General features: G+C 41.5%; 3 protein-coding genes across 13 annotated transcripts; all 3 read right to left on the bottom strand.

The window, feature by feature from the left end:
- Window positions 1-5,413: 5,413 nt before the first annotated feature.
- nepro (nucleolus and neural progenitor protein) lies at window positions 5,414-12,909 on the bottom strand. 2 transcript variants are annotated; one of them, XM_064311210.1, is made up of 9 exons: window positions 12,470-12,909; window positions 11,740-11,894; window positions 11,470-11,558; window positions 10,997-11,125; window positions 9,429-9,506; window positions 8,639-8,973; window positions 8,228-8,289; window positions 7,528-7,787; window positions 5,414-6,818 (listed from the first exon to the last, which is right to left on the bottom strand). In XM_064311210.1, exons 1-9 carry the CDS (start codon window positions 12,552-12,554, stop codon window positions 6,443-6,445), a joined length of 1,569 nt encoding a protein of 522 aa, XP_064167280.1. In that variant the 5' UTR covers window positions 12,555-12,909; the 3' UTR covers window positions 5,414-6,442. The 2 variants fall into 2 exon arrangements, with proteins under 2 accessions (XP_064167280.1, XP_064167281.1); XM_064311211.1 differs by lacking the exon at window positions 9,429-9,506 and having other exon boundaries at window positions 8,639-8,997.
- Window positions 12,910-13,059: 150 nt separating this feature from the next.
- On the bottom strand, window positions 13,060-15,401 carry tex30 (testis expressed 30). Its single transcript, XM_064311212.1, has 5 exons — window positions 15,245-15,401; window positions 14,764-15,000; window positions 14,575-14,626; window positions 13,878-14,089; window positions 13,060-13,324 (listed from the first exon to the last, which is right to left on the bottom strand). Exons 1-5 carry the CDS (start codon window positions 15,260-15,262, stop codon window positions 13,166-13,168), a joined length of 678 nt encoding a protein of 225 aa, XP_064167282.1. The 5' UTR covers window positions 15,263-15,401; the 3' UTR covers window positions 13,060-13,165.
- Window positions 15,402-16,133: 732 nt separating this feature from the next.
- On the bottom strand, window positions 16,134-23,739 carry LOC135241076 (interleukin-18 receptor accessory protein-like). 10 transcript variants are annotated; one of them, XM_064311202.1, is made up of 13 exons: window positions 23,344-23,739; window positions 23,071-23,123; window positions 22,684-22,748; window positions 21,673-21,798; window positions 21,261-21,519; window positions 20,804-21,008; window positions 20,239-20,407; window positions 19,630-19,698; window positions 19,361-19,487; window positions 18,887-19,044; window positions 18,531-18,671; window positions 17,929-18,099; window positions 16,134-17,579 (listed from the first exon to the last, which is right to left on the bottom strand). In XM_064311202.1, exons 4-13 carry the CDS (start codon window positions 21,743-21,745, stop codon window positions 17,206-17,208), a joined length of 1,746 nt encoding a protein of 581 aa, XP_064167272.1. In that variant the 5' UTR covers window positions 21,746-21,798; window positions 22,684-22,748; window positions 23,071-23,123; window positions 23,344-23,739; the 3' UTR covers window positions 16,134-17,205. The 10 variants fall into 10 exon arrangements, with proteins under 10 accessions (XP_064167272.1, XP_064167273.1, XP_064167271.1 ...); XM_064311203.1 differs by lacking the exon at window positions 22,684-22,748; XM_064311201.1 differs by lacking the exon at window positions 23,344-23,739 and having other exon boundaries at window positions 21,673-22,224; window positions 23,071-23,337.
- Between the last annotated feature and the right edge of the window lie 870 nt (window positions 23,740-24,609).

Below are 24,609 nucleotides of genomic sequence, written 5' to 3'. Positions count from 1 at the left end.
CAAGAGAAATGACTCTTTCCAGCGCTTAAGCTTCCCTTTAACTGGAGAAAAGAGCACAGAGGCCAGAGCTTCCCATTCAGCGAGCTGCCTACCCAGGGCAATGCACACCCCAGTTCAGCCCAACAGAGAACATGAGGGAGAGCAGGGAGACCTCCAGCCCCTCAACCTCACGACTGATGGACAATCATTAATAAAGAAACCTGAGGTCAGAACGATGGGAGCCAGTGGAAAGGAAAGAAAAATACACATATAACCAAAAAAAGGTTAAAGGTGAATACCGTCTCTGGCTCAGTCTGAGCTCGACCGACTAGCCAAGCGTCTGTTAACCTACCCCCTGATAAATGAAAGGTCACGCTTGAGTCTCGCAGTACGACATCACTATTCCGTGAGTAAGGATGCCGGGAGGCCCATATCACCCCAAGGTTCTGGAAACAGACGTTTTCAGTTAACTGTAACTCTGCCTCATTTCTGCTGGCCAGTGATTTATCACTGGGTCCTGAGGGAAGGAAACTCTTCCATTTTGACTGATTCAGGTAGCACACCTCACACTTAACACACCACATACAAGGCAACCAACAGAAATCAAAGAGGTCATAAGAATGGTGCCTGAAGTGGTGGCAGGTACGTCAGCCACTAAAAGCTGAACAGACTTCATCCGCAAAGAGGAACAGTAGTCGAGAGTCAAAGTTCACTAACAGGGACATTTAACAGGATAGTTGCAAAACACCCAAAAACTGTTCTCTCATGACATCCCCATAATCAAAGGTAACATCCCTATACATACTGCCAAACAAATTTGAATGGTTTCAGCAACAGCAGGGTGAAGTCAAGCACCTTCCATGGCCTCCACAATCACCAGAATTAAACAACACTGGAGCTTTATGATAAGTTCTTGAGCAACTTAAAAAGTTGACTTCAAACTCCTTCATCCTTCTAAGAACTGGAGGTTTTCCTTCTTGAAGAACAGTCCAATATCCCACTACATCATTTAGAATGTGTATGACAGCATTACAAGGAGGACTGAATCTTTTTTTAAGGTGAAGGGTGGCCCTACTCCTTATAATTACTTGATATTTATACATTGTATATATATCCATACATGCAATATATGGTGCACCATCAGAGAGAATACAATACACAGCTTTCTATTTCATAGAACCTGTGGATGTCTGTATTTGATTACAAAACACCATCGCTTTAGGAATCATGATAGCAGCCTGAATAAGATTATTGGGTATAAATATCAGTAATTGTTTAGTCAATATCAATTTCAAATTAAATTCCAGTGGAAACACTCAAAAGATATAATTCCGCCCGTGTGCTACAGCATGAAGAGACAGCGCTAAGCTGGTAGAGTGTTAGCGACGCCCGGCCTCTCATCACAGGTCTTATTTCTCTGCCTAAGATGAGATATTGACAGCTGCGAGCGTACCGAGCACACAAAACTCAATAAGACTTAAAGCTGCTCATCGATCCCCGAGCTTAACTCTAATTGCATTCACACAGATTTTAAAGTAACAGCCTTGTTCAGTTCCTCACAAGACTGTGGCTCTGATTGGTAAGCTTCTGCAATTATGACTGGGTTTGATGAACTAATTGGGTTTGACATCTCTTCACATTAGTGCAAAACAACCACGTGACTCAGGGGGAGCGGTCAGTGTGGTAACCAACCCTGTTCCTGGAGATCTACCGTCCTGTAGGTTTTCACTCTAACCTAACAAAGCACACCTCATTCAACAGCTATAGATCTTGTTCAGCAGCTAATTAGTTAAATCAGGTGTGCCACATTAGGGTTGAAATTAAAATCTACGGGGTGGTAGATCTCCAGGAACAGGGTTGGTTACCACTGGTGTAGAAAGTTCCATTGAAACCAGTCAGGTGATTCACTGTGTGATTGTCAGAAGTGCGCATGCGCCTTGGAGAGGTCACAGCTTGATGAACTTGCTGCTGGCGTTTCCATTCTCGTCGCACCCAACCCACCATTCTCTAATTCCTGCTTCCGTTTCTCCTTTGAGGCAGACTGCACCGAAGCCAGGCCTACTTCCCACTCTCTGCCCTTGGCAACAGTGCCTCTAGTACACCTGATTGGCTAATGATAATAGCTGCCACTGGACGGATGAGTACATGAGACCCAAAAATAAATGGGACCCAACGAGGCTAGGAGTCTGAAATTACCATAAAATCAGTAAAAGCACAAAAGCTATTGCCCAATAAATAGTGTTAAAGAAAATTAAGGCTAAATTCCCAAAATATTTATAAAGTATTTGAAAATCAGTCATAATATTACCTCACTGCTTACATCTTACATATAATTATTTTTTCTGTCCTTTAGTGTTAAAAAAATATTCAGAAAAGTAGTTTAACACGATATAGGCAAAGATTCTTTGTCCATAAAAGCAACTTTTGATGTTGCAGTAATAGTAGCGAGAGGTAATAATACCCATAGATATTATGTGATATTTTTAGTGTTGCAGTAATAGCCTTGTAGTTGTATCATAAATATGATGTGATATTTTCAGTGTTGTGGTAACAGCAGTGAATAGTTATAATATCATATTATATGATGTGATATTTTCAGTGTTCGTGGTAACAACAGTGAGCAGTTATAAATGTGACATTTTCAGTGTTACTGTAATGTGCAAAGGCTCATCTCCTACCCTGCCCCCTGCTCACAGCCACCACCAGCTGAATAAGGGGGAAGATGAACATGAGCTCCAGCTCCTCACAGGAGACAGAGAGCTGCGTGATAGTACTGCACAGATGTGTGTTCTGAAAACCCACCTCCAGGCTAACCAGCGATCGCGTTAACACAGGATTCTGGCATTACATTACATTACAGGCATTTGGCAGACGCTCTTATCCAGAGCGACGTACAACAAAGTGTATAACCATAACCAGGAACAAGTGTGTTGAAATTACGCAGAACAAAGAGCTGCAACGCAGGAAAAAAATACCCTCCGTTCTACAAACGGAGATATTTCAAGGCCAAGTTTCGTTCAGCCAAAGAACTACAACAAAATTATTACTCCTGTTTCATTGAGCCAATTGTCTTTCGTAATCTGACATGTATATTGTTTATTGATCATAATATCTGGTAGCATTGTGAGATTCAAAGAGAAAGTGTTTAATTTGAATGAAAAGTTGAAAACAAAATTGCTCAACATAGTAAATTAAAACAGAAATCTCTCTTAGGGTTTTTTAAATATTAGCACGTGTGGAAAAAAGTGTTTTAATTGGAATGCCAAAACATTATTTATATCTTATTTCATCCAACTATTTTATTTCACCCCTATGATGAGTATTATAAGAAAATTATGAACGAAATACATAGCGAGTTGGCATATTATGGAAAAAACAAAACCACTTACCAGCTCTCGATCCTGAACATTCAGTTTGAGCCACCTGTGCTCTTAGGCCACCTGTGCTTGAAGTAGGTCCCCATGCACACAGGGATCAGCAGAGATGCCAGTGATTCCTGAGAGTCACAGAGAAAAATCTGAGAAATCAATGGTCAGGACAGAGCCATCGTGTACACTAAAGAATGCACTAACCTGTGTGCAGCAAAAGCAAGGCAGCCATCATGAAGAGTGAAAATGTGTGGGGTGTCTATAATACTGATACTGCAACACAGTGCATAATTCCAATACTACAGCAGAAATTACACACACGTAGACATTCTGATCTAAAATGATACTGTGCAGAAAAAATACATTATCCCTTCAATTTTCACTTCAGAGACAGCAATCCAGTGCTTTTTCCTGCTGATTCTGCTCTTGTGCCTGAATGTTTATTTCGTCAAGATGATTGTAAAAGCAGTTTCCACCAGAAAGATAAGTCATCACCCTAGCCCTTCAGTTAATAGTAGCACAAGGCACCAGACATGTATGTGCAATATTTCAATCCTTTCCGCACCAGGATACAATTTATGCAGGTTGATGAACATTCTATCTTAACATTTATTTTCAGCAATATTTTGAATATTCATGACCGTATGTTTCTCAGCGAACTGCAGGAGTGTTTTCATTTACTGGAATTTAAGTTTAAGAGTTAAAATGTCCAACACACACAAACACAGCTGAAAAGAGATGGACATCTCTGCTGACCTGAGGTCCACGTCCTCGTCCAGCCAGGAGGATGAAGCAGGATCTCCCTGGGTAGCAGCCCATGATGAGGATGACCATTGCCTGAATGGGTGGCACGTGGAAGGATGCGCACCAGGGAGAAGGCAAAGAGAGGCATGGAGCCCCACTGGCACAGGAAGCCGATGAAGACGCCCCAGGGCCTGCGGAAGTGCTCGCAGAGCTGGAATAGCTCCACAGTGCAGCCCAACATCAGCTTCCACTGCACTGACTCTACATGACCATCTGCATCTGTTTCTATGTTCCTGTGTTCCTGTCTGTCCTCCTTGAACCCATGATGCATACAATCCTTTTAAAACCCTCCCAGAGGGGGGGGGGGGGGGGTGGGCTGAACTCCTGAATACAGATTAACCTGCACAGCTCTTTTTACAAGGTATATGCAGTAAAATCAATTTCATCGTTTCAAATTATTGTTGTTGCTTCAGTTAATTTCTATTATCAGGCTTTTATCTCTAGAAGCTGACAGTGCTTCTGAGCTCCACCACAGAGGAAACCTGAAGTCATTGACCCCTTTTAAGTGCATAAAAACTTTATTCAGGGCACAGTGCATTTCACTTACTCAGTTTTCAGCATGAAGCAGATTATATTACTTATTGAGAAAGCTTCATTACACCCTCATTTTCGACAGGGTTATTCCCATTTCGTTTCACCTGATTTCATAATGATAATGTCAGACACTGTAACTTTTCCATTCACATTTTCCATTAGGGGTTTAAGGTCCATAAAAACTTAGTGTCCGTTGTGATTTATTAACTTAACATACATTTCCACAACTGAAAACTTTCTTTTCAAAAAACCTGATAGAACAGATGTGATTTCTTCAATTCAGTGCACAAATTACTGACACGCTAGCATTAATCAGATAAAATCAGGATAGAAGACTTTGATACACTAAGTTGATGTTTTTCCAGAAATTACAGAAGTTCCCTATGGATTTTAACCCACTCAATGCATCTGGAATTAGTATTTAAAAAATGATGCACTTGTTCATTCATGCCCGAGTGCTGGTCTGCAGCAAATGAATCTCATGGCAGTGAGAACACATAACACAAGGCCTGATGCTCTGTCGGTGGGTAAAAACGATGCAGGACCTTAGCAACTACACAAGACTTGCTTCAGTCCACTAGCTCTTCAGTCCACCTCTGCTCTCCTTCAGGGTAAAACCTTCAAACTAAAAAGGTGAAACGTGTTCTACTCTACCCATATGGAATCATCAAAATGCCATCCAGAAACAACACGCATCAAAACTGAAAAAACTGAAGTGCAACACTCACTTGAAATGACCCTGTAGTTTATGAATTACCCCTTACAGGTATTCCACAGAGCACATCAGACAGACTCACTCCAAAAGAGGCATTCATTATATAGGGCGTTATATTTAAAAGCACGGTTTGGAACCACCTGACAAGACAACAAACAGTGAATTCCTGCTTTAATAGTAGTTACGTGCTGAGGTTTGTACACTCAGCTCCGGCTCCCAGAATGCCGATCTTACAGACTATTGAAAGTCTGACTGCAAAATGGAAACATTAAAACTGAAAGACATGCTTTTTTTACCTGCTCTTTCCATACATGAGAGTCAGTGTGATTATACCTGCATGTCTGCGATCATGCTAAGAACTTAAAACTGTGAAGTACTTCAGTTTGGTGCAATTACACACGTGTAGGTTTAATTCATAGCTGAACAGCATTAAAATACATGCACATTATTTTAGGAAAGATTCTAGCAATTAGCTTTTTCTTGAAAAAAGTATGCTAGAATTGAAATAAATAATGAAAATGAAAAAAAAGAAGTTTACAGCAGGTGTCAGTATTAGGAAAGTGAATCTGAAGGAATGTATTTGCAGTTTAGGCTATTGGATTCATGATTTATGTAACCATTAAAAGTAATCACCTTCACCATCAGCTACCCAGAATGCATTTCCCAGAGGCTATAAATTAAGCGCCACATATTCCCTGGGACCACATTCTCAGCTCACAGAGCATTTTCAGGCACTGCTCAAGTCAGTATTGCAGCATACAACCCAAACTGAAGCACAATCCATAGGACCCATTCTGAAATGTTCAAAAAAGGAACAACTAAAAGATCAGACATGTTTCTTACTTAAGGGGTAAAATAAAACACCAATGGCCTGCATTGAGTCATGCATTGAGTACACAAAATCCTTTAGTCACAGCTGGAAACAAACCGTCCACCAACCGCATAAATACCACTAAAAATACTGTTCTGATGTCCCACACTCAGGCCCTTTATTAAACACCAATCAACAGAGGTCCTACAACAGCTTTAGCGTCAACTGAGATCAGAACCCAATAGAAGCAAAAATGTCATCAATGTCATCTTGCCCAGATGTGCAGGCATGCATGCCATGGCTCTTCTCGTCCCTAGCTGTGTCCTCATTGGTCACACCCCCACCTCCCCCTGTCCCTTCCTCAGGGGAGAGCCCGCCCCCTGCTAGCGTCTGGCTCGGCCCGCCCCTTCTGCTGCATTTATACGAGCGCTTCCTATTTGAGCTGAACAGAGCCCTGCAGTGCAGCCTCCTCCACTGTCTGTGCAGGGAATGGCAGTGTCTGGTCCTGTAGCGCTGCAGGAACAGGAAGTGCTCAGTCCTTCGGGCTTCACCGGGATAAAGAGCTCTACCCATCTCCCCTCTCAAACTCTGCAGCTTCCTGTTCACCCTAGATAGGCACAATAAAATCATTTTTAAATGTTAGACATTTCTATTATGCTACTGTATAAAGCTACACTCAGGTAATAGCATAACAGACATTCCATAACTTTTATTCAAAATACCTGAATAAAAATATAATGCAAGTAAATATAATGTAAACGGATCTTGAGATACATATTGTCTCTGAGGAGGGGGATCTAGTGATTTTGGTTTCAAGTTTCCACTTAGGGGACGTTTGTATAAATATTGTGAATTCAACCGACTGTTAGAGCAATGGCAGCAATTTTTTGTGAAAAACCATACCCACATGTAAGTTTTTTGGCTTGCTGCACCTTCATTACCATAGAAACCTTGCAGATATAACATTTGAAATATATTCATGAGTACATGCTGTACACAAAGTTTTATAGAAACTAGTCAAATAATCTATGAGTAGATGGATTTTTTTTGGATTTTCGAAAAACCAAGTAATCAGAAAATGCAATATGAGCCACTTCGCCAGTCAAAACATTCATTTGGACCGGGGCATCTAATGACATTGGTTCCATGTCTGTTAGTCAAACAGGACAGAAACTATAAGTTTATAAAAAATGTATTTTCAATTGAATAATTGTACCACCATGTTCCATCTATTGTATAAACATACAAGCTGACACACCAATGCTACTGATCTTCCCATGTCTTTTATGGGGGGGTTATAGATTACGTTACTGTACCTGAGCCCCTGAGCCTCCAGCCGTTTCAGTCTCAGACACTTTAACTGCAACAGCCGAAGACAGCTGCTCTCTCTCCGCATTTTCCTACTCCTAAACCAGTCAATCATCTCCTGCAGATGGGCACCCATGTCACTGAGTGAGGACATGGTTTTCAGCTTCTTCAGGAAGCTTTTCTTCTGACCAATCACAGCCAATTTTTGTGATGTACTCTTCGTTTTGGGTATATTCAGTTCACATGGAGTAAGCCTCCCAAAAACAAACTGCATTGGGAGACAATAATAAAAATAAGTTTCAACAGTCCCATTTCTGTGTAATACATACGATCAAAAAAATCCTACATTTGTCCATGTTTTATAAATAACATTCATAATAACAAGCAAAACAGCACAACAGTTCTTACTCAATGGAACAATTCCAATGTTTCCAGCATTATAAGTGTAACAGGGGTAGGTCTGGTACGGGTTTAAAACCATGGCCTCAGCCAGCCATTTGCACAACAAAATATAAGAGCCAGCTCAGCTAAAAACCAAGGTCCTCATTCAAGTAAAGTAATAACCTTTACTGCATCTCTAGGGGTGTCATCAGTTTCAGTAGCTGATGTTCACCCAACAACACTGAACTTTGCTACATGCTGTATGGGCATGTCAAAAACGTGTTCTTTTCTCATCATTTTTATTCTACCCAAAACCCCAATACAAACCTGATTGTTCTTTCCATATGGTCTTTTGAGCATGGACTTCAAATCAAATCCACCAAGGTGATCTAAAGAACAGAGAAAGTAGGCAAGATGTGCTGAATTCCTTTTTTTTTTTTTCAACAAGCACCTTGAAAGAAAATAAAAAATTATTATATTGAACTTGATGCTGAAAGGAGTTGAGAGGTATCACATGAAATACATCACCCACTTTTTAAAGACATTCACACCAATGAAAAAATTTAATACAGGGCACATGTACAGTGGTTCATTTCTCCCCCATCCAAATGTTGAATGTCCACTCACAAATCTTGCCAAATCTTGGTGTAAACACATTTTGGAGCAACACTTTATAAACAGATCAGTCAGAAAAACGCACTCTCAGAAAAGACAACAGTGGCATAAGTCAGGCCTTACCTGTGACCTCAGCACGGCTCTGTGAAACTACACTTCCCAGGTCCACCCTGTCACTCCCCCGACTCGATTTCCTGTGCAAGCATGCTTGCTTCCTCTTCCTGTTCCTTCCCTCCTCTGTGAACAATCTGTTCAACATTGAAGGCCTTCTCATCCCTTTGGCCCCACAGAGGTCTCCTTTGAGTTTTGCCACTGGCCCCAGGAATGCTTCCAGGTCCGTTGGGAGGATGAAATCAGAGAGGAAGGGCATAGGCTTGGCCTGGGACACCTCCTGCAGGAGCACCATCATCTTCTCATACACAGGGGCCAGGGTTCGAATGATCCCATTGGAAAATGCCCTGCAGACAGGCCCGGGAAAACAGCTCAGGGATGTTGGTAAAGGTAAAAGCCCCGACACATCAAAGAGTTGCTCTACAGACTGAGACAAAGTAACAGCAACACTGTCAAACTTCTCAGTGTGTTACATTTCTAATTTCCCGTCCTGTATGCATGCCATTTGATCAATACAAAACCCTACAAATGTACCAGTCACATTCATAAAGGTGTTCACACTAATGCGCATTTTCAAAAATAAGGTTAGCTTGGTAATCATCTGGCTAAAAAGAGCAAAGCTTGAGAGATGACACCAATGAATGGGGAGCATGAGCGACTCCTATTATCCAGCAGAAGTTCAGTAGGAATGGGCAAACACAGAACAGCTCTAAACTCAGGGATTCATTCGATTTGGAGCTGTGCTGCCATTTGGAGCTGTGCTGCGTGGAACTGAGCACACTGAAGGGGTCACCAAACTCACCAAAGCCGACTGAGCATGCTCATGAGCACCAAATTCAGCACAATGAACTCTCGCCAGTGGAGGTGCTGCCCTGCAAGTCTGTAGGGGGTGCTGTGCTAAGGTTTTTCAATTTTAAAAATCTGCACAAATATTACATGTTCAAGGTCGTTACATTCACCTCTCAATACACTGTGTTCTTCGAGTGCCTTGTGACCTGGGGTTCATTCCAATTGCTTATTTTCACTCCTTGCATCTCTTCCATGCTCCTTCGCTCCACCCAACGGAAGCCACAAGGAAGATATAAGGAGATGTAAGGATGAGATACAAGGACTGAGGAATCGAGGCAACATGCACTAGGCAAACAGAACGTCCTTGCTCAGTCAAGCGTCAGTGTGAAGCGACATCAATTAGACATGGCAGATGTGGAGATGTTCATCCACAGGTGAATCGTTTTTACATCACACGTTCCAAAAAATGACTTTCGCAAAGGCTGCACTCGTGTGTCCTCGCTGAAGAATCATTCCAGGAGCCTCCTTGCTCTTTCAAGAAGCATTTCAAGAATTGGAATGCCCTTAAAGATGGCGGACCTCAGATTGGCGAATGGCGGATTTCCAGGTCACATGACGAAGGAGGAGAAGAGGCTCATTCCAATAGCTTATTATTTGTCCTTGTCTCCTTGGTCCTCACCAGACCCAGAAATCGATCAAGGTCTGCCATCTTTAAGGGCATGCCAGGACCAAAGAGCTGGGAGTCTCCCAGAGGATGCTTCAGTGAAGATGCATGAGTGCATCCCTTGCAGAAGTATTTTTTCGGAACGTGTATAAATGAGCGACCGGTGGATCCACCTTTCCACATCTGCCACGTCAGTAATTGATGTGCCTTTAAACTGACACTTGAAAGAACAAGGATGTTCTATTTGCCTACTACCCATGGCCTTGATTCCACAGTCCTTGTATCCTTTCCTCACTTCTTTTCCATTCTTCCTCCATTGGGTGGAGCCAAGAAAGCGAAGAAAGGATTGCAGGAGGTAAAATAACCTATTGGAGAGAGCACAAATATGTCGATAGTAATATCTGTCACAGTAAAGAAGTCTGTGCTAGTGCCTGTAGTTTACAGTAAAATTTGTGTTAGTGCCTGTAGTCAACAGTAATACCTGTGCTGGTGCCTGTAGTCTACAGTAATACCTCTGCCAGTGCCTTTAGTCTACAGTAATACCTGTGCTGGTGCCTGTAGTCCACAGTAATACCTGTGCTAGTGCCTGTAGTCTACAGTAACACCTGTGCTGGTGCCTGTAGTCCACAGTAATACCTGTGCTAGTGCCTGTAGTCTACAGTAACACCTGTGCTAGTGCCTGTAGTCTACAGTAATACCTGTGCTGGTGCCTGTAGTCTACAGTAATACCTCTGCCAGTGCCTTTAGTCTACAGTAATACCTGTGCTGGTGCCTGTAGTCCACAGTAATACCTGTGCTAGTGCCTGTAGTCTACAGTAATACCTGTGCTAGTGCCTGTAGTCTACAGTAATACGCGTGCTAGTGCCTGTAGTCTACAGTAATACCCGTGCTAGTGCCTAGTTCTGGCAGAAGGATACTGGAAGGCTCGGGAGCAGCGCTCTGCCATGCAGATCATCAGCTTGCAGGCACCTAGTACTTTGAGACACATCCACTCCAGGGTGGGCTGGCTGGGAACCTCACACTGACCAGTCCTCTTCCCCACCAGCCTGTAGATACAGGGACACCGCCAAAGAGGAACAGCTCATGAGCTCATTCAGTTGCAGCTAATGCCAAACACAAGCTCTCCTTAGAATTACTAAAAATGTAAAACGTATTGTCGTTATTATTTTAAGTAGCTGCATGGGAGACACTTTTAATCATGACTGACAATGCTACTGATAAACACTTTTACCATTGAGGTCTCTCTCAAACCAGCATAACCCCAAGTTAATGATTACTAAGGATGAATACATTCAGCTGCAGTAAACAACACATACCCATATCAATTAAGCAACTGTTAAATTTTCAATACAACAAACATTATGACAAGGTAAAGTAAAAATTCAGCAACCTTTGCACCTTTGTTGGACACATCTCCTTCAAGTCCTGAAGAACAGATTCCAACTTCATGTCTTTCAGGCGGTTTATGCATTGTTCCACCTGTAACAATATGATTGAACATAATTCTGGATTTAATTCTAGCAACAAGTCAAGATTCAGTCAGTTTCAGGTCTCACTGCTTTAATTTCCATCAAGGCAGTGTAACAACAGTTAGCAAAGACAAGTTTCTCTTACAGACCCCGCACATACTAACAGTTGACTGAGCAGGTAAACGGCTCACCTGTTTAATAGCCCGGAACGGCAGATGTTGCCTCAGACTGTTGTTTAGCACGTAGAGTAGAGCGTACAGGACGCGGACTTCCGTCTGTAGAACTTTACTACGCAGTAATTTTAACACCGTTTCGGAGGCTTTCAACAGGTGCGTTACCTCACTGTCTTGGGGTAAATTAGAATAAAAACATTAAACATGATAGAAATCCAGACGATTAAGTGAAACATTCTGTATGGGGAATTGATTGTACAGATGTTGTACCTGGATGGCTAAATAGAGCTCCCAAGTGATACATGGATAAAACTATGATGAACAAGTTAGCGTTGGCCTAATTTGCGACATTAGACAGTGAACAGTACCGTAGTATCGTTCGCTGGATAACGCTAGTTACAGTACATAAAAAACAGAACTATGCCATGTATTTTGCTAGGTAACTGAACTCACCTACAATAACAATCTTATCAAGTCAATCGAGTATTACACCCATTTGACAAACTTTACCAGAATGCATGTCATGATTGTACCTATACGTTATGTGCCCTAACATATTTTGACAATGAGTTGCAGACATAGCTCTACTCCTGCAAAGGGAGATCACGAACACACGTGGGTAACCGTGCTGTTTTTCGGATAAGCCTGATCAACCCAGTTTTCCCAAGAGTGCAACAACACAGAGCTATCGCGCCACGAAATTAAACATTGGCTAATTATGTTTCACATAAATCAACAAGTCACCTACCTGTATATTTATTAAACGGAATGTGAGTAGTAGAAATCGCTCCTGGGCGCGGAATACTGATTCTATTCCACAAGTCGACCTCCATGTTTGTTCCCAGAAGATACTCTGAGACGGAAGTAGCCTAGCGAAACCGGAAACTATGCGATACGCGGTATGCCCCTTAAAGGGATAGCACAGCTTCTACATAGGGGAAGTATATTTGTGGATACTAGCTCATTATTAAATTTGTGCAACTCCCTCTCCCCACGTACTCGTTTTATAAATAGGACACGCTAGCAGCCACTGGAATACAGGCTACATTGCTGAAGGAAACAACAAAGTGCCCCAACAAGGATCTGAACATTCCTACAGCGACGATCCCAAATCCTTACCCTAAACAACATTGTACAGAACAGTCCCACTAGAAAAGCAAGAAGTTCAGTAGAACATTCACACAAAACCAATTGAATTGAGCTTGGCTATATATCCATTTTGTCTCTGTGTATCCTCCCAAATCAGTCTACAGAACTGAATCCTGACTATATTTGCCAGTCTCACAGGCAGGCACATAAGTCATCATGAAAGGTGGAAGGGTTGTTCTCAGCAGAATATAAAAGTATTAACTTTATTTCTTTGAACAAAAAACAATGGCTTATAAAATGTATGTTTAAAAAAAACAACAACAAAAAAAACATGAATTGAAGGAAGACCGTGAAGTTAAATGTGTTCTAGGATCCATGCTGTGACACCAGAGTTAATTTCCTGCAGTACTTCCTCTTCTGGCCTCCCTTTCACAGCTAGTCCATGGCTACCTCCCTCTATCCAGTGAACTGCAGTTGGAACTTTCATCTTCTTTCTTAAATCTTCCAGTAGATCCTATAGGAAGTATTAAAATGTTTGTTTACCAGGGTAATAAAATAGGGACAGGACATTGGTGTCATTACCCTCCGGCTTATATGAGAAAAGTGACAAAACCAATGTCCTATTCTCCATTTTATTACCCCTGGTGCTTATCAGGAAGCAGAACTATGAAGATTTCTCATGTGTCAGTCTGTCATATGTTTCTTCATTAAAGCACTGGGGCACAAATTGAGGGTTCTGATGTGTTGCAGAAAATATCATAGATTTGGTTGGCATCGGAAACTGGACATCTGCACGTGCAGCATGATGGCTAAATCTCTGTTCCCAATGTATGCTTTAGTTACAGTCAAAGCATGAGACTGAAGACCCTGTCTGGCAATTCCCCTAGGCCATTTAAATTTAGGCATTTACTGTAGGGGTCACTCGTCCAGAACTTACACAGCTTCCATTAGTTTACATTTATACAGCTGAATATTAATACTGAGTCAATTCTGGTTAAGAACCTTGCTCAAGCTCAGTTCTCTAACCATTACACTACACTGCCAGCTGGCCCGGGCCTTCTCCTCACCCTCTGGCACATGTCATCATCGGTTCCGGAGACGAAAAGCACAGGCGTTTGGGTCAGCTCCAGGAGATGCTCACTGCGCTTGCTGTGGGCATGCATCTGTCCAGGAGGATGCAGTGGGAAGGACAGACAGATCAGGCCTTGCACTGAGTCACCAGCCTCCTCACTCAGCTGCTTTACCAAGGCAGCAGCAGCCCTGGCTCCCATTGACCGGCCTGTAAGGTAAAAGGGGCACAATGGTGACACATTCAGAGCAAACGCACAGGAAACAAATAAACCCCTAACCCAATGCATGCATGCGATATGTACATCGCACAGAAGACTGAATTAATGAAATATAACCCATTCAATTGCAGTGGCAGGGCCTTAGCACAGAGTGCTCATACTCCTGTTAACAGGGCATACCTTACATTGCACAGAGGGCTGCTTTCCTAATCCATTATGTATATCTACACTGACTCCAGTAACAGGAACATTCTATTTACCTTTCACCTTTCTCTGCACTAGTTGCACAATGTTTCTATTAGTGTGCATTTTCTATCTGTAGTGCCCTTCCACTGTGTTATATACAAAATATTTTACTTTATAAGAACATTCACTGGTGCTGCAAAAAAATTGTATTTACAACACAGATGGGAGTAATGGATTTCCTTGGCAGAACATGCATTGTAAATGAGCTGTAAAATGTATTGTCACTTACCACCAAGAAAAATGTTTTTGAAAGTGAACGTCTTCAGGTTTTGTATATATTCCTACAGAATGAAACAAACACAAGAGACAAATGCATTACCATAAGTAGGGTACATATATTATAGAAAATGCACCAGATTGATCGCATCAACCATTTAGTCGCACATCAGTGTTCACAGTATGCATTTAATTCCCTTACCACAATGGCATTATAAGCCCTAACTCTGTAAACGAGGTTTAGTCCTTTGCACGTAAATCGCAAACATAGTAGGCCAGCCGAAGACAGTGCTTCAGCGAGTAAAACCAGGTGTCTGAAGTTCATATCCCCCCCGGCTCCGTGTGTAAGAACTACGGCGGTTCGCACATCGCTGGCTTCTGCAGGGATGCATATAGCCGCATCCAGGTGTTTGGACCCGAAAGGAATTTTTACTTTGTCCTGCAAGTGAAATACATTTTAAATCATCAACACATTTGTGACAAGTCTGAAAGCAATATCGTCAGCTTTTGATAGAAAAAACTGTATACTTAAAAATATATATTTGCTCGTTTCCAGATGGCTAAAATGCACCATAATGCAGCAACTACGGGTGAACTAACAAGATGCAATCTTAGAAAACTTGGTACACAAATGCCTTTATATGCTGTTTTTCTTAAACACGTTAATTTCATCATTCTATTACCTCGTGGAATAAATTCATATTTAACGTTGTGTTCAGACATGCATCTATAATTTAACAATATAGAGAACGTAAGAAACTTCCCTAGACTGAGATATCTAGCCTATGACTTTGAACTTTTGTCATTGCGTTCTGGGCATTGCCACCTAGTGCCGTGGAGGAAAGATGGATGTTACTTTCGATACTCACATGTCGGCACGGTGTCGAGATTTCAAATCACCGCTGTTTCGTATGGCGGGTTTCGAAGTACTGCCAAAGATCCGTCTGTGGTATTGCCCCGAGGCTTGCTTCAAATTACGTAATTGCAGAAACCGAAGCTTCGGTACGTTACAGTGACGCCTGTCATTTTGTGTTGTCACACTACTCAACTAGTCTGTCAATATGACAGATCTGGGATCAGAGCTTCTTCACTCATTTAAAATGAACCTCTATTTGGGTGTACTCTGTGTATTTGTGCTAATCGTCTGATTCCAGATCACCTCCTTCCAGAGCTCCAAAAATGAATCGCCAAATTGAAACCTGTAAAATAAACAAATTGACGAAGCTAAAAGTTCCTCACATGTGTGAGTGCATAGGCTAATACTGTTCATCTGTGTTAAATCAAGGTAGCAAACCTCTTATGCAAGGTAGCACTGAAAAAATAAAAACTATAATTATACTCATAGTGTGACTACTAATAATAGGAATAACAATGTGAATAAAAATGTAACCTATCTGTGTGCTAACGTAAATATACTTTCCATAATGCTACAAAGAGCTGGGGGAAAAGCTAAAGGACAATCTTTTAATATGGCTCAATAATAGGTGAAAATATTTTGAAATTATTTCAAAACTGCAATTTGCTCTCCTTTACCAGGCATGCAAGAGGAAATAGATGAGGCACTGGTCGATATGATTGCATTATGCTCATGAAACACACAGCACGTTTATTTAATCTCATCAGCATTATGACACGTTTCATTTGTACAACACTTTTAATGAATAGACTCATTTGGAGAGGGTTTTGAGAATACATGGCTATAGCATTGATATTCAAAAACTGAATTTTACAGTCAAAAGTCAAGCGGTAGTGTTTCATTCATTACAATTTATGACTGCTGTGAAGAGTAAAGGCATATTTATTAACCAGCAGATGTCACTAGAGAAGCAGGTGTTAAATGCTTCATGACACCGACACTTCAACCAACACAATTGCTTCAAAAGTGTCATTGTCTCAGAAAGCTTCAGTTTGCCCATCACTACCATGAAGTTGTACTTTGTTCTGTATCTTTCCACATTAACTGTATTCAGACAGTTGTCTGGTAGCCTCTTATGGCAGCCTCTTCTGTCCTTTTCATTTTTATTCCAAGATTTAATCTCATTTCTATCCCATATATCACCAATAACAACAATAAGAAAAAAACAAATAAATAATAAAATCATTTTTAAAAGAATGATAATATGATTATGATTGTGATGGTGATGATGATGATGATTTTGAACCAAGGAAGTTAAATATTCAAATACATCAGGTAAATCTATGTTAGGATACAACTTACTGTTCCAGTTCTTCATTTTAGTGTTACATTATGACAGTAGGAAAAAAAACTGGACCCAAAACTGTACTGCCCAATGCCTGCACATCATTCTGAGAAACTGAATGTCAGTTTGTCTGTTCAGTTATAAACAAGTTCCAGTGAACACCAGAGACAGATGGAAAACTTCACACATTTAGAAATGCAGCTATGGCTTCCTGTGTGCATGTGTGTGTGTGTATATATATATATTTGGTGGTTTTCCTAGAGAGTTCAAGTGCAGGTGGGGGTTTGAAATTTGAACTATGTAGTTCCTTCGAAAACCCCATTACACACACACACACACTTGCACACATGTAGACGCATGCACACGCATGTACACACACACGCACGCACGCACACACAGTGAAAGAGAGTGTGTGTAGATGGTTGGAAGTATATAGTTATGTCTCAGGGCTCTCCCCAGTGAGCCCCTGCGGGGCTTGGTGCAGAGATGGATGGTGGTGGGAGGGGACTGATCGGCATGGCCCGCTTTAGGGTCTTCCAGAAAGGGGAATGGGAGGGATTGACATGGGAAGGGCTCCAGTGGAGCGCAGGTAAGACTCTAAGGGCCCGCCTCACCGTGGGAGGGAGGGGCAGAGCTGCGAGGCAGGGCGGGGCCGGGCTGCTCCACACCAGGATGAGGCGGAGCCCCCTGTCATGCTGAAGGGCCTCCAGGCTGGTCTCCAGCTCAAACAGGCAGCTGCTACGCAGGTAGCAGGAGCTCAACACACAGATCACCCTCCTGCTCCTCTGCATGGACCACACCACATCCTCTGTGTACACTGCACCACGGAACAACCCATTTAATATTACGACTCCTACTGACACTGCTATTGCTACTGCTAACACTGCTACAACAGCATGTTTTCTACTGTATGCACACTGCACCACAGTATAACACATTTAATATTATTACTCCTACTGACACTGCTGTTGTTACTGCTAATACTGCTACTGTTAATACTGGTAATACTGCTATTGCTATGACTGCTACCATAGCACATACTCTGCGTACACTGCATCACAGAACGACACATTTAACATACTAATGCTACAGTTAAGATCTTCAGTGTCCTGAGCCCTTGTAAGTTTCTGTATGAGCGAGATATAGTAGCTGGGTACGGATCTCACCTCCTCCAGGTACCAGGTCTCTCTGCAGCAGACACAGCCTGTATCCGTACTGTTTCTCCAGCACATTGGGGAGGTGATGCAGCCCCAGGGTCTCCCCTGTCAGTTTGCTGTCTTCCTCATCTGAGGAAGAGCCGCTCACACATGACACAAAGGCATCATACTCCTTTCCTACTGTCCCAGACATCGGGCAACAAAGAAAATATAAAACAGAGGGGAAAACATCAGAGCTGTAGTCCAGGGGATAAACAGTCTTTTTCATCTCACCACATGTATTCCTTGTGCACTCTCCCATTTCAGTATATGCTTAGTAAATTACTGTGGGTTCCTTTGTTATTTTGTTATATTTCAATGACCTGTGTCAGTAAATATTTCACTTATTTAAAGAGAAATAAAGAGCAAGTTAGTAAGTAAACACTGCAGTGCTATAAGTGGAGTTTCAAGTTGGTATTGTTATTGCTTGATATACTCATTTCAGCCACTCTTTGAGATGTAATAAATTGTAATAAACATGAAAAATGTAATAAATTATTATTGAGTGATTCGGAGAGAGATATCAGCCATACGCTATGGCATGGTCACATTCACGTTAGTGGCCATCTCACCTGAAACTGTTTCTTCTAGTGGGAGGTAGGTTCTGCACAGAAGGTAAATCTCCAGCCAGTAAATCCGCACTAAAACGCTGATTCCTGTCACAATCATCACAGTGACAGCAGGCCACAGAATAACCAGTAAGAGTCCAGCCACTGGAACAGAACCAACACAAACTGGGATTAGCATGCCCACAGTTACCCTGTTCCCCTGTTGTGCAGCACATTCATAAAAAACAGGGGTTCGCAACACTACACTGCATAAGAACCAAGTAACTGCAATTAAAACAGTTGAATAATAATAATAATAATAATAATTATTATTATTATTATTATTATATTACTATTATTATTATAACCAGCCATAGCACCTTCAACTCTTCTCTGTAGTCTTATGGTAGCGGTGGCATTGCCTCTGGAGTTCCGTGCCCGGCAGATGAAAGTGGCTCCCAGGTGCCTGTGGGTCACCTGCTGCAGGTGCGCACTACGATTGAGTATTTGCTCCCAGAAGCTTCCTGGACCCACCTTCCTGGACCCAAGACAACCGGTCATGGATACATATTACATTCACTACTGCAGACAAAACACATTCCCTGAATCCTTATGAAATATTGAGAGGGTTGGCATACTCTCGAAAAAACAGTGTGTCAACATATAGAATTGTTTTTCATTCGCGAAATAAAGACACAGACATACTCTTCAACACGTATCACTCAATATAGAAATACTTTAAAATACAACCTTCTCTTCTCTGTGAAACATGAGTACAGAGTAATTGTAAATAATGTACAGTATAGACAGTTGTTACAAAGCTGAGCATTAGCTATTTTACTCCTGAAACTCACTTAGGAGAGCCCATCTCCAAAGGTTCCATGCTGCCGTTGTCATGGTATCTGACCCACCATGTGATCAGTGCTCTGGAGTTCCTCTCAAAGCCGAACTGCACCTTACAGGTGAGTATGTGTGGCTTTCCTGGGAGGGAAACACACACACCAAAAATCATAACCTACCTTATTCTGACCCAGATAAGAACATGAAATTATCAAAAACAAGAGCTTTGCTTGTATACTGAATGATACAATACTGAATAGTGGAAGGTTCCAGAATACCGTACCCAGCTCTGCTTCCTCTGTCTCGTTACCATGGGGATACAGGATGTGGGGCAGGTCCTCGATGTCCTGCGCTGTCAATAGGAAAAGTATGCAATATAAAGGGATTGGTTGGTGTGCCAACTGGCTTTTGACAGCTCTATTAAAGGTGTTCTCACCTGATCTCAGCTTCGGTAAATAGTTCTCAGGTTTCAGACTAATATCCTTTAGTAAGTTCTTCACACAGTCTCAAAACCAAGGCCTCTTTTTCTAAAGCATTGCTTTACACTTAACTGGCATTATGCACTTATGTGATATTGGTCTTGACATTGCTACCTGCTGACTGGTCAATGCCTGCAGGGCAATGCCTTATTGATGTCGACAAGAAATCAATGTTTTGGTCTATTTGAACTTTATCAGAACTCACAGGAAATCATGTGCAGAGATCATGTTTAAATTTTTTTATTATTATTAGTATTATTCTCTGTGCACCTGGACACAGCAAGTAGTTATGCAAATGGTAATACTAACAAAAGTGTGAATAAAGAGCTGCTGCTACTAGCTACTGTATTGTATATGCAGAGGTGTGGAGTATAGACAGAACAAGGAGAACAGAGTAAAAATGGATCTCTTACGTATTGCTCTGGCTCTCACAGTCCTCCTGACGGTCCAGTGTAGCCCATCCACATAGCTGAGGTCGCAGGTGAAGTTAGCGTTATCCTCTTCATAGACAGTTATCAGATAGAGCTGGCTGTCCTGCAGCTCTACATGGCTAGGGCTCAGTTTCTCAGCAGGGACTGCATTCTGAAAAAATGAAAGTGCAGAATTTTTTCATTATTTCATACTTCTCAATGAGCAATACCCCACAAAAGCCAAAGTTCCATGTGGAAAAGGCACCACATAAACACAATCCATTATTACTGGCTGTAAAGTATTAAATAATGCAGCCGTCATTGATATCATGGTTACTGAGTGTCATGTAGAACAGAGACCCTGCTGTCCATAGAATACATGAAAAATAGTCATATGGACGAAAGCCACAAGCTGACTATGGTTGGAAATGGCTTACATGCTTCATAGAAAGGGAGTACTGCATATCGCAGATAATGAATCATTAGTTACCTGTAAAATGACCGGTTGCTGTTTGTATTTGCTGTATAGCACAGCTCTAACCTTTTATCTGCACAGGTGTGTGCTCACCTTGTACCACCTGATGGCTCCTTTTGGAGCTGAAGTATAGCACTTCACATCTGGGCAGACGATGCTGCCTCCTTGTCCCAAAATCAGGGTCACCTCGCTCTCTCCATAGTCATGGCAAGCAGTCTTATTCCTCTGTAGCACATCAACCAGGAAGTGCAGCACACCCTCTCTGCCCCAACCAACAGCCGACGTTCCTGTGACGTTCCTGTGATGTTGCAGCAGTGTTACTAAAAGCACTGTGCTTGTGCCTGGAACTTTTTTGATTAGTGTAGCATTTTTCTTTAATCACACTCTGTTTCACATCTCCCCCTGAAGTCCCAGGGGAGTCATGAAACAGGGCAGCAAAGACTCCGCAGGGAAATCAATGAATGGGTCGTGTTCCTGGGTAAGGACTCCATCCATTACACATACCCTAAATGTATAACACATGAATAAGAATCTCTAAAGTTTTACCTACCTGGTATAACAGGAATAGTTCCCAGAGTGCCTTTCAGTAATCTTAGAGAACCACAGGGAATTCCCCACTTTCACAATGCTGTCATCCACCCCAGGAAGCTCTTTCTTATTCTCTCCCTCATGCCTGAACCATTCTGTGCGTCGCTCCAGGACCCCAGATTTGTTAAAGAGATAGGGTTGGTGTGGAGAGGCACACTGCATCACGAAACGTTCCCCATCTAAAGCTTTATATGCGTACAATACAGAGCTGGAACACACGCCTGCATTTGGGTGAGACATGCAAAGATAAAACAGCATTAACTGCATTTCTAGGTATAGGAATCATTAGAACCAGTGCTTCATAAGAGAGGGAGAAAGACCCATTGAACCATACAGCAACAGACAAACAGAAAAAATGTTATTTTAAAAAGTACCTCTGAATTCACAAAGCCACTCCTGGAGCAAAACAGCAACAACCACAACAGCCAAAGTGTGCTCGTAGACCATGTCCTGAATACCACAGACTCGGTGTTTTAGCCTAGCAGAACGTCTCCATGTGCCTGGGTGTTGTACAAAATAAAAGAAAGAGATGTAAAGCTGTCAGAGGTGTTGTCGCTGCAGCAGCCTTGTGTCCCATTTCTGTTCATGTGCTCTTCGGGTATGGATTCGGTCCTCCTCATCCATGTAGCACCGCCCAAAATGACACGTTACTTCATGTGTGAGTCAGAGTTTGTATCCTGGCAGGTTGTTTCTGCTATGTGAACAGGTTTTGAAATGTTATCTTCTTCAGAGGTTTCCTGACTCGGTTCTAGAAGCGAATCGCTGGCTTTGACTTTAATCCCCTAGTGATCTCTCCCCAAATCACTGGCAGCTGGCAATTGGCAGTTTTCTTGCTGCAATTTCATTTTCCATTTTTAGTTTCCCGCCCACCTCTCTCAAGATATGTTTTACATTTTGAAATACAGGAAACTTATGGAAAGTTCAAGCTGTAAAACCATGAAAAAAAAACTCAGTTTCACTCTGTTAAGTGGCAGTTACTATGAGGAAACCACATGGTGGAACAAACAATGTCGTTTCCTCATAGTAAAACAATGGTGGAAAAAGACAGGAAACAGGAAGCAAATCTGGCCAAATAAGATTTCTGAGGAGCCCAGAACATTTCCTTAGCATTGCTAATAATATCCATTCATGAACATTATTACATACTACACATACATACTGATTTTACATACAGGCACTTTTATATTATTACTTATTTTGCACAATGTTATGTGCAAGGAGAAAAGGTTCAGACAAGTCTTCTACAGATTTAGATTTAATTTGGGGGGATAAACTGAGGCATGGCCTCTAAAAATTAATTTAATACAAATAAAAATAATATAGGAGGAGTAAAATGACATCAAACCCCACTTCAAATTCATGTTATCTAATAAAGAAATACTAACCATTAGGAACGCCATCTACTGTGGATCATCGACAGTTACACAGCACTGCCTCCTCTTGAGAGGAACTTTGCCCAAATATGATTTTGCAACAGAAAGAGTGTGAATGAGACAGTCACAGACAGATTCAGATTTACACCACCTAGTTTTATGTAGTGAGAATGATCTCCAGTTAAGAAATTGTATATAAAGACCTAGATTATGAAATTTCATGTTTTTTATTATTGTTTTTTTAAATCCTTGGTACTTGGGACACTCACCACCATTTACTTTTAAAATAATTATATTTGCAACCATCGTCTGTTTCAGCTATTTGACCATTACAGACATTGCACAAACAAAAAATAACACAATTATTGTGAAAATACAATACTAACCACCTTACATTACCTTAATTTATCTCAACTGTGGTCTTCTGGAATCTCCAGAGGTATTTGATATTGCTATACAATTACAGGGAACATTTTATGAACAGGTAAGCTCAACTGAGTTAAATACGACATTCGATAATTTATACCATTGTAATGCTGTTTTGGCTAAAATACAGACACGTCTGGCTTCTTTCACTAATCCTACAGTGATAATTCTATAATATGAATAGTCCACTGCAACCCCACAAGACATCTTTCACAGAACTTTGTTTATAAGACCTGTGTTACTTACACCTCTGCTGTTGTGTTGTTCTCACACTGCAGAACACATAAACTCTTCTGTTGGTGAAAGGGTAAAGGAGGCTGCCTCGATCGTGTCAAAACTTTCCAGGCATCATGAGTGAAACGTTTCTGCAAAACGTTTGTGCATTTCCCGTGCTGTTGGATGTGTGGCTCTCCAAGGTGCAGACGTGATCTTCCTGTAAAACGAGTAGAGAATAAGAGGTCTCTGCTGAAGAACACCCACCCTTGCATGTCACACAGGATCTTACAGAGCAGGTTGCTACGGAAACTGTGGCAAAGGTGTGTAAGTGTTAGGACCAGAAAGATGTCATTGCTTGTCATGTTTTGCCAATCCTGGTCTCTGTTTAGTGTCCTCGGTAAAGCCCCACACTTATTTTCACATGAAGAGACAGGCGCTCGCGATTGCTGGGTGTGACATTTCGCAAGGTTTCATTTGCCTCATCTGCGAGGGGAAGCTTCATGCAGAATTACACACATCCATATATACAGAGATACAGATGTGTCCACACACACAGATATAAACATGCCCAAACACACACACACACACACACATACGCACACAGCTGTGTGGGTCCATTTATTGTAGTGATAAAAATCCCCATAAATTGTCACAAAATTAATACGTAACATTTTCATTTTATCACCTCTTATGAGCGTGGTCATTTCTCCTGTGGGGGTGATCACTACAATCATATGCCTGCTCCATAATAAAACATCACCTGGCCTCTGTAAGGGAGTACACTGAATCAGAGCCATTCAAAAAATGGTATAACACGGTCCACACATTTCACAACATGACTGTAAATAAGCAAAAGATTTACACTTATTTTTACATTTAGTGATCAATTATATTTCCACTGCAGTACCTGTGAAAGGATGAAAGGTTGTAAAGGGTAGTCTAATTCCTTACACACTTACACTTTGTAGCATGATCAGACAGAATATGCTTTGGCCACTTTTTTGTCACAAATTAATAATACTGCATATAGAAAGAAAAAAAAACCTGTATAACTCCATTTACACATAACCTGACATTCTAAACAACATTAATCAAATAGTAAGATTCATTTCAAGGTCTGGATTCTCAGGTCTGAACCTGGAGAAAAATTCACTGCAGTGTGACTCAACGTGCACCACTCCTGAGAAAACTGTAAAATCACACATTACATGAAGATCAGTATAAGCCAGTATAGCTAGCTGTCTATTCACAATATAGTAAAATAGTCATTTGCCAGTATTTGACATAATATAACCA

The sequence above is a fragment of the Anguilla rostrata genome, chromosome 15, assembly GCF_018555375.3.
Source record: "Anguilla rostrata isolate EN2019 chromosome 15, ASM1855537v3, whole genome shotgun sequence".
Classification (NCBI taxonomy): domain Eukaryota; kingdom Metazoa; phylum Chordata; class Actinopteri; order Anguilliformes; family Anguillidae; genus Anguilla; species Anguilla rostrata.
Note: the sequence above shows the minus strand (reverse complement) of the source record. Positions and strands in the feature narration are given on the sequence as shown.

What these genes read in the sequence shown, in the direction of transcription:
- LOC135241076 (XM_064311202.1), bottom strand. Translation starts at nt 21,745, where the DNA reads ATGGTCTACGAGCACACTTTGGCTGTTGTGGTTGTTGCTGTTTTGCTC. An exon ending in GAGCCATCAGGTGGTACAAG is followed by an intron (nt 20,408 to 20,803) that starts GTGAGCACACAC and finishes TCATTTTTTCAG; the next exon opens with AATGCAGTCCCTGCTGAGAA. An exon ending in AGACCTGGTACCTGGAGGAG is followed by an intron (nt 17,580 to 17,928) that starts GTGAGATCCGTA and finishes TCCGTGGTGCAG; the next exon opens with TGTACACAGAGGATGTGGTG.
- nepro (XM_064311210.1), bottom strand. Translation starts at nt 12,554, where the DNA reads ATGGAGGTCGACTTGTGGAATAGAATCAGTATTCCGCGCCCAGGAGCG. An exon ending in CGTTCCGGGCTATTAAACAG is followed by an intron (nt 11,559 to 11,739) that starts GTGAGCCGTTTA and finishes ATATTGTTACAG; the next exon opens with GTGGAACAATGCATAAACCG. An exon ending in CATATGGAAAGAACAATCAG is followed by an intron (nt 7,788 to 8,227) that starts GTTTGTATTGGG and finishes CTCCCAATGCAG; the next exon opens with TTTGTTTTTGGGAGGCTTAC.
- tex30 (XM_064311212.1), bottom strand. An exon ending in GGGCTTATAATGCCATTGTG is followed by an intron (nt 14,627 to 14,763) that starts GTAAGGGAATTA and finishes TTCATTCTGTAG; the next exon opens with GAATATATACAAAACCTGAA. An exon ending in CAAAAACATTTTTCTTGGTG is followed by an intron (nt 14,090 to 14,574) that starts GTAAGTGACAAT and finishes TTTACCTTACAG; the next exon opens with GCCGGTCAATGGGAGCCAGG.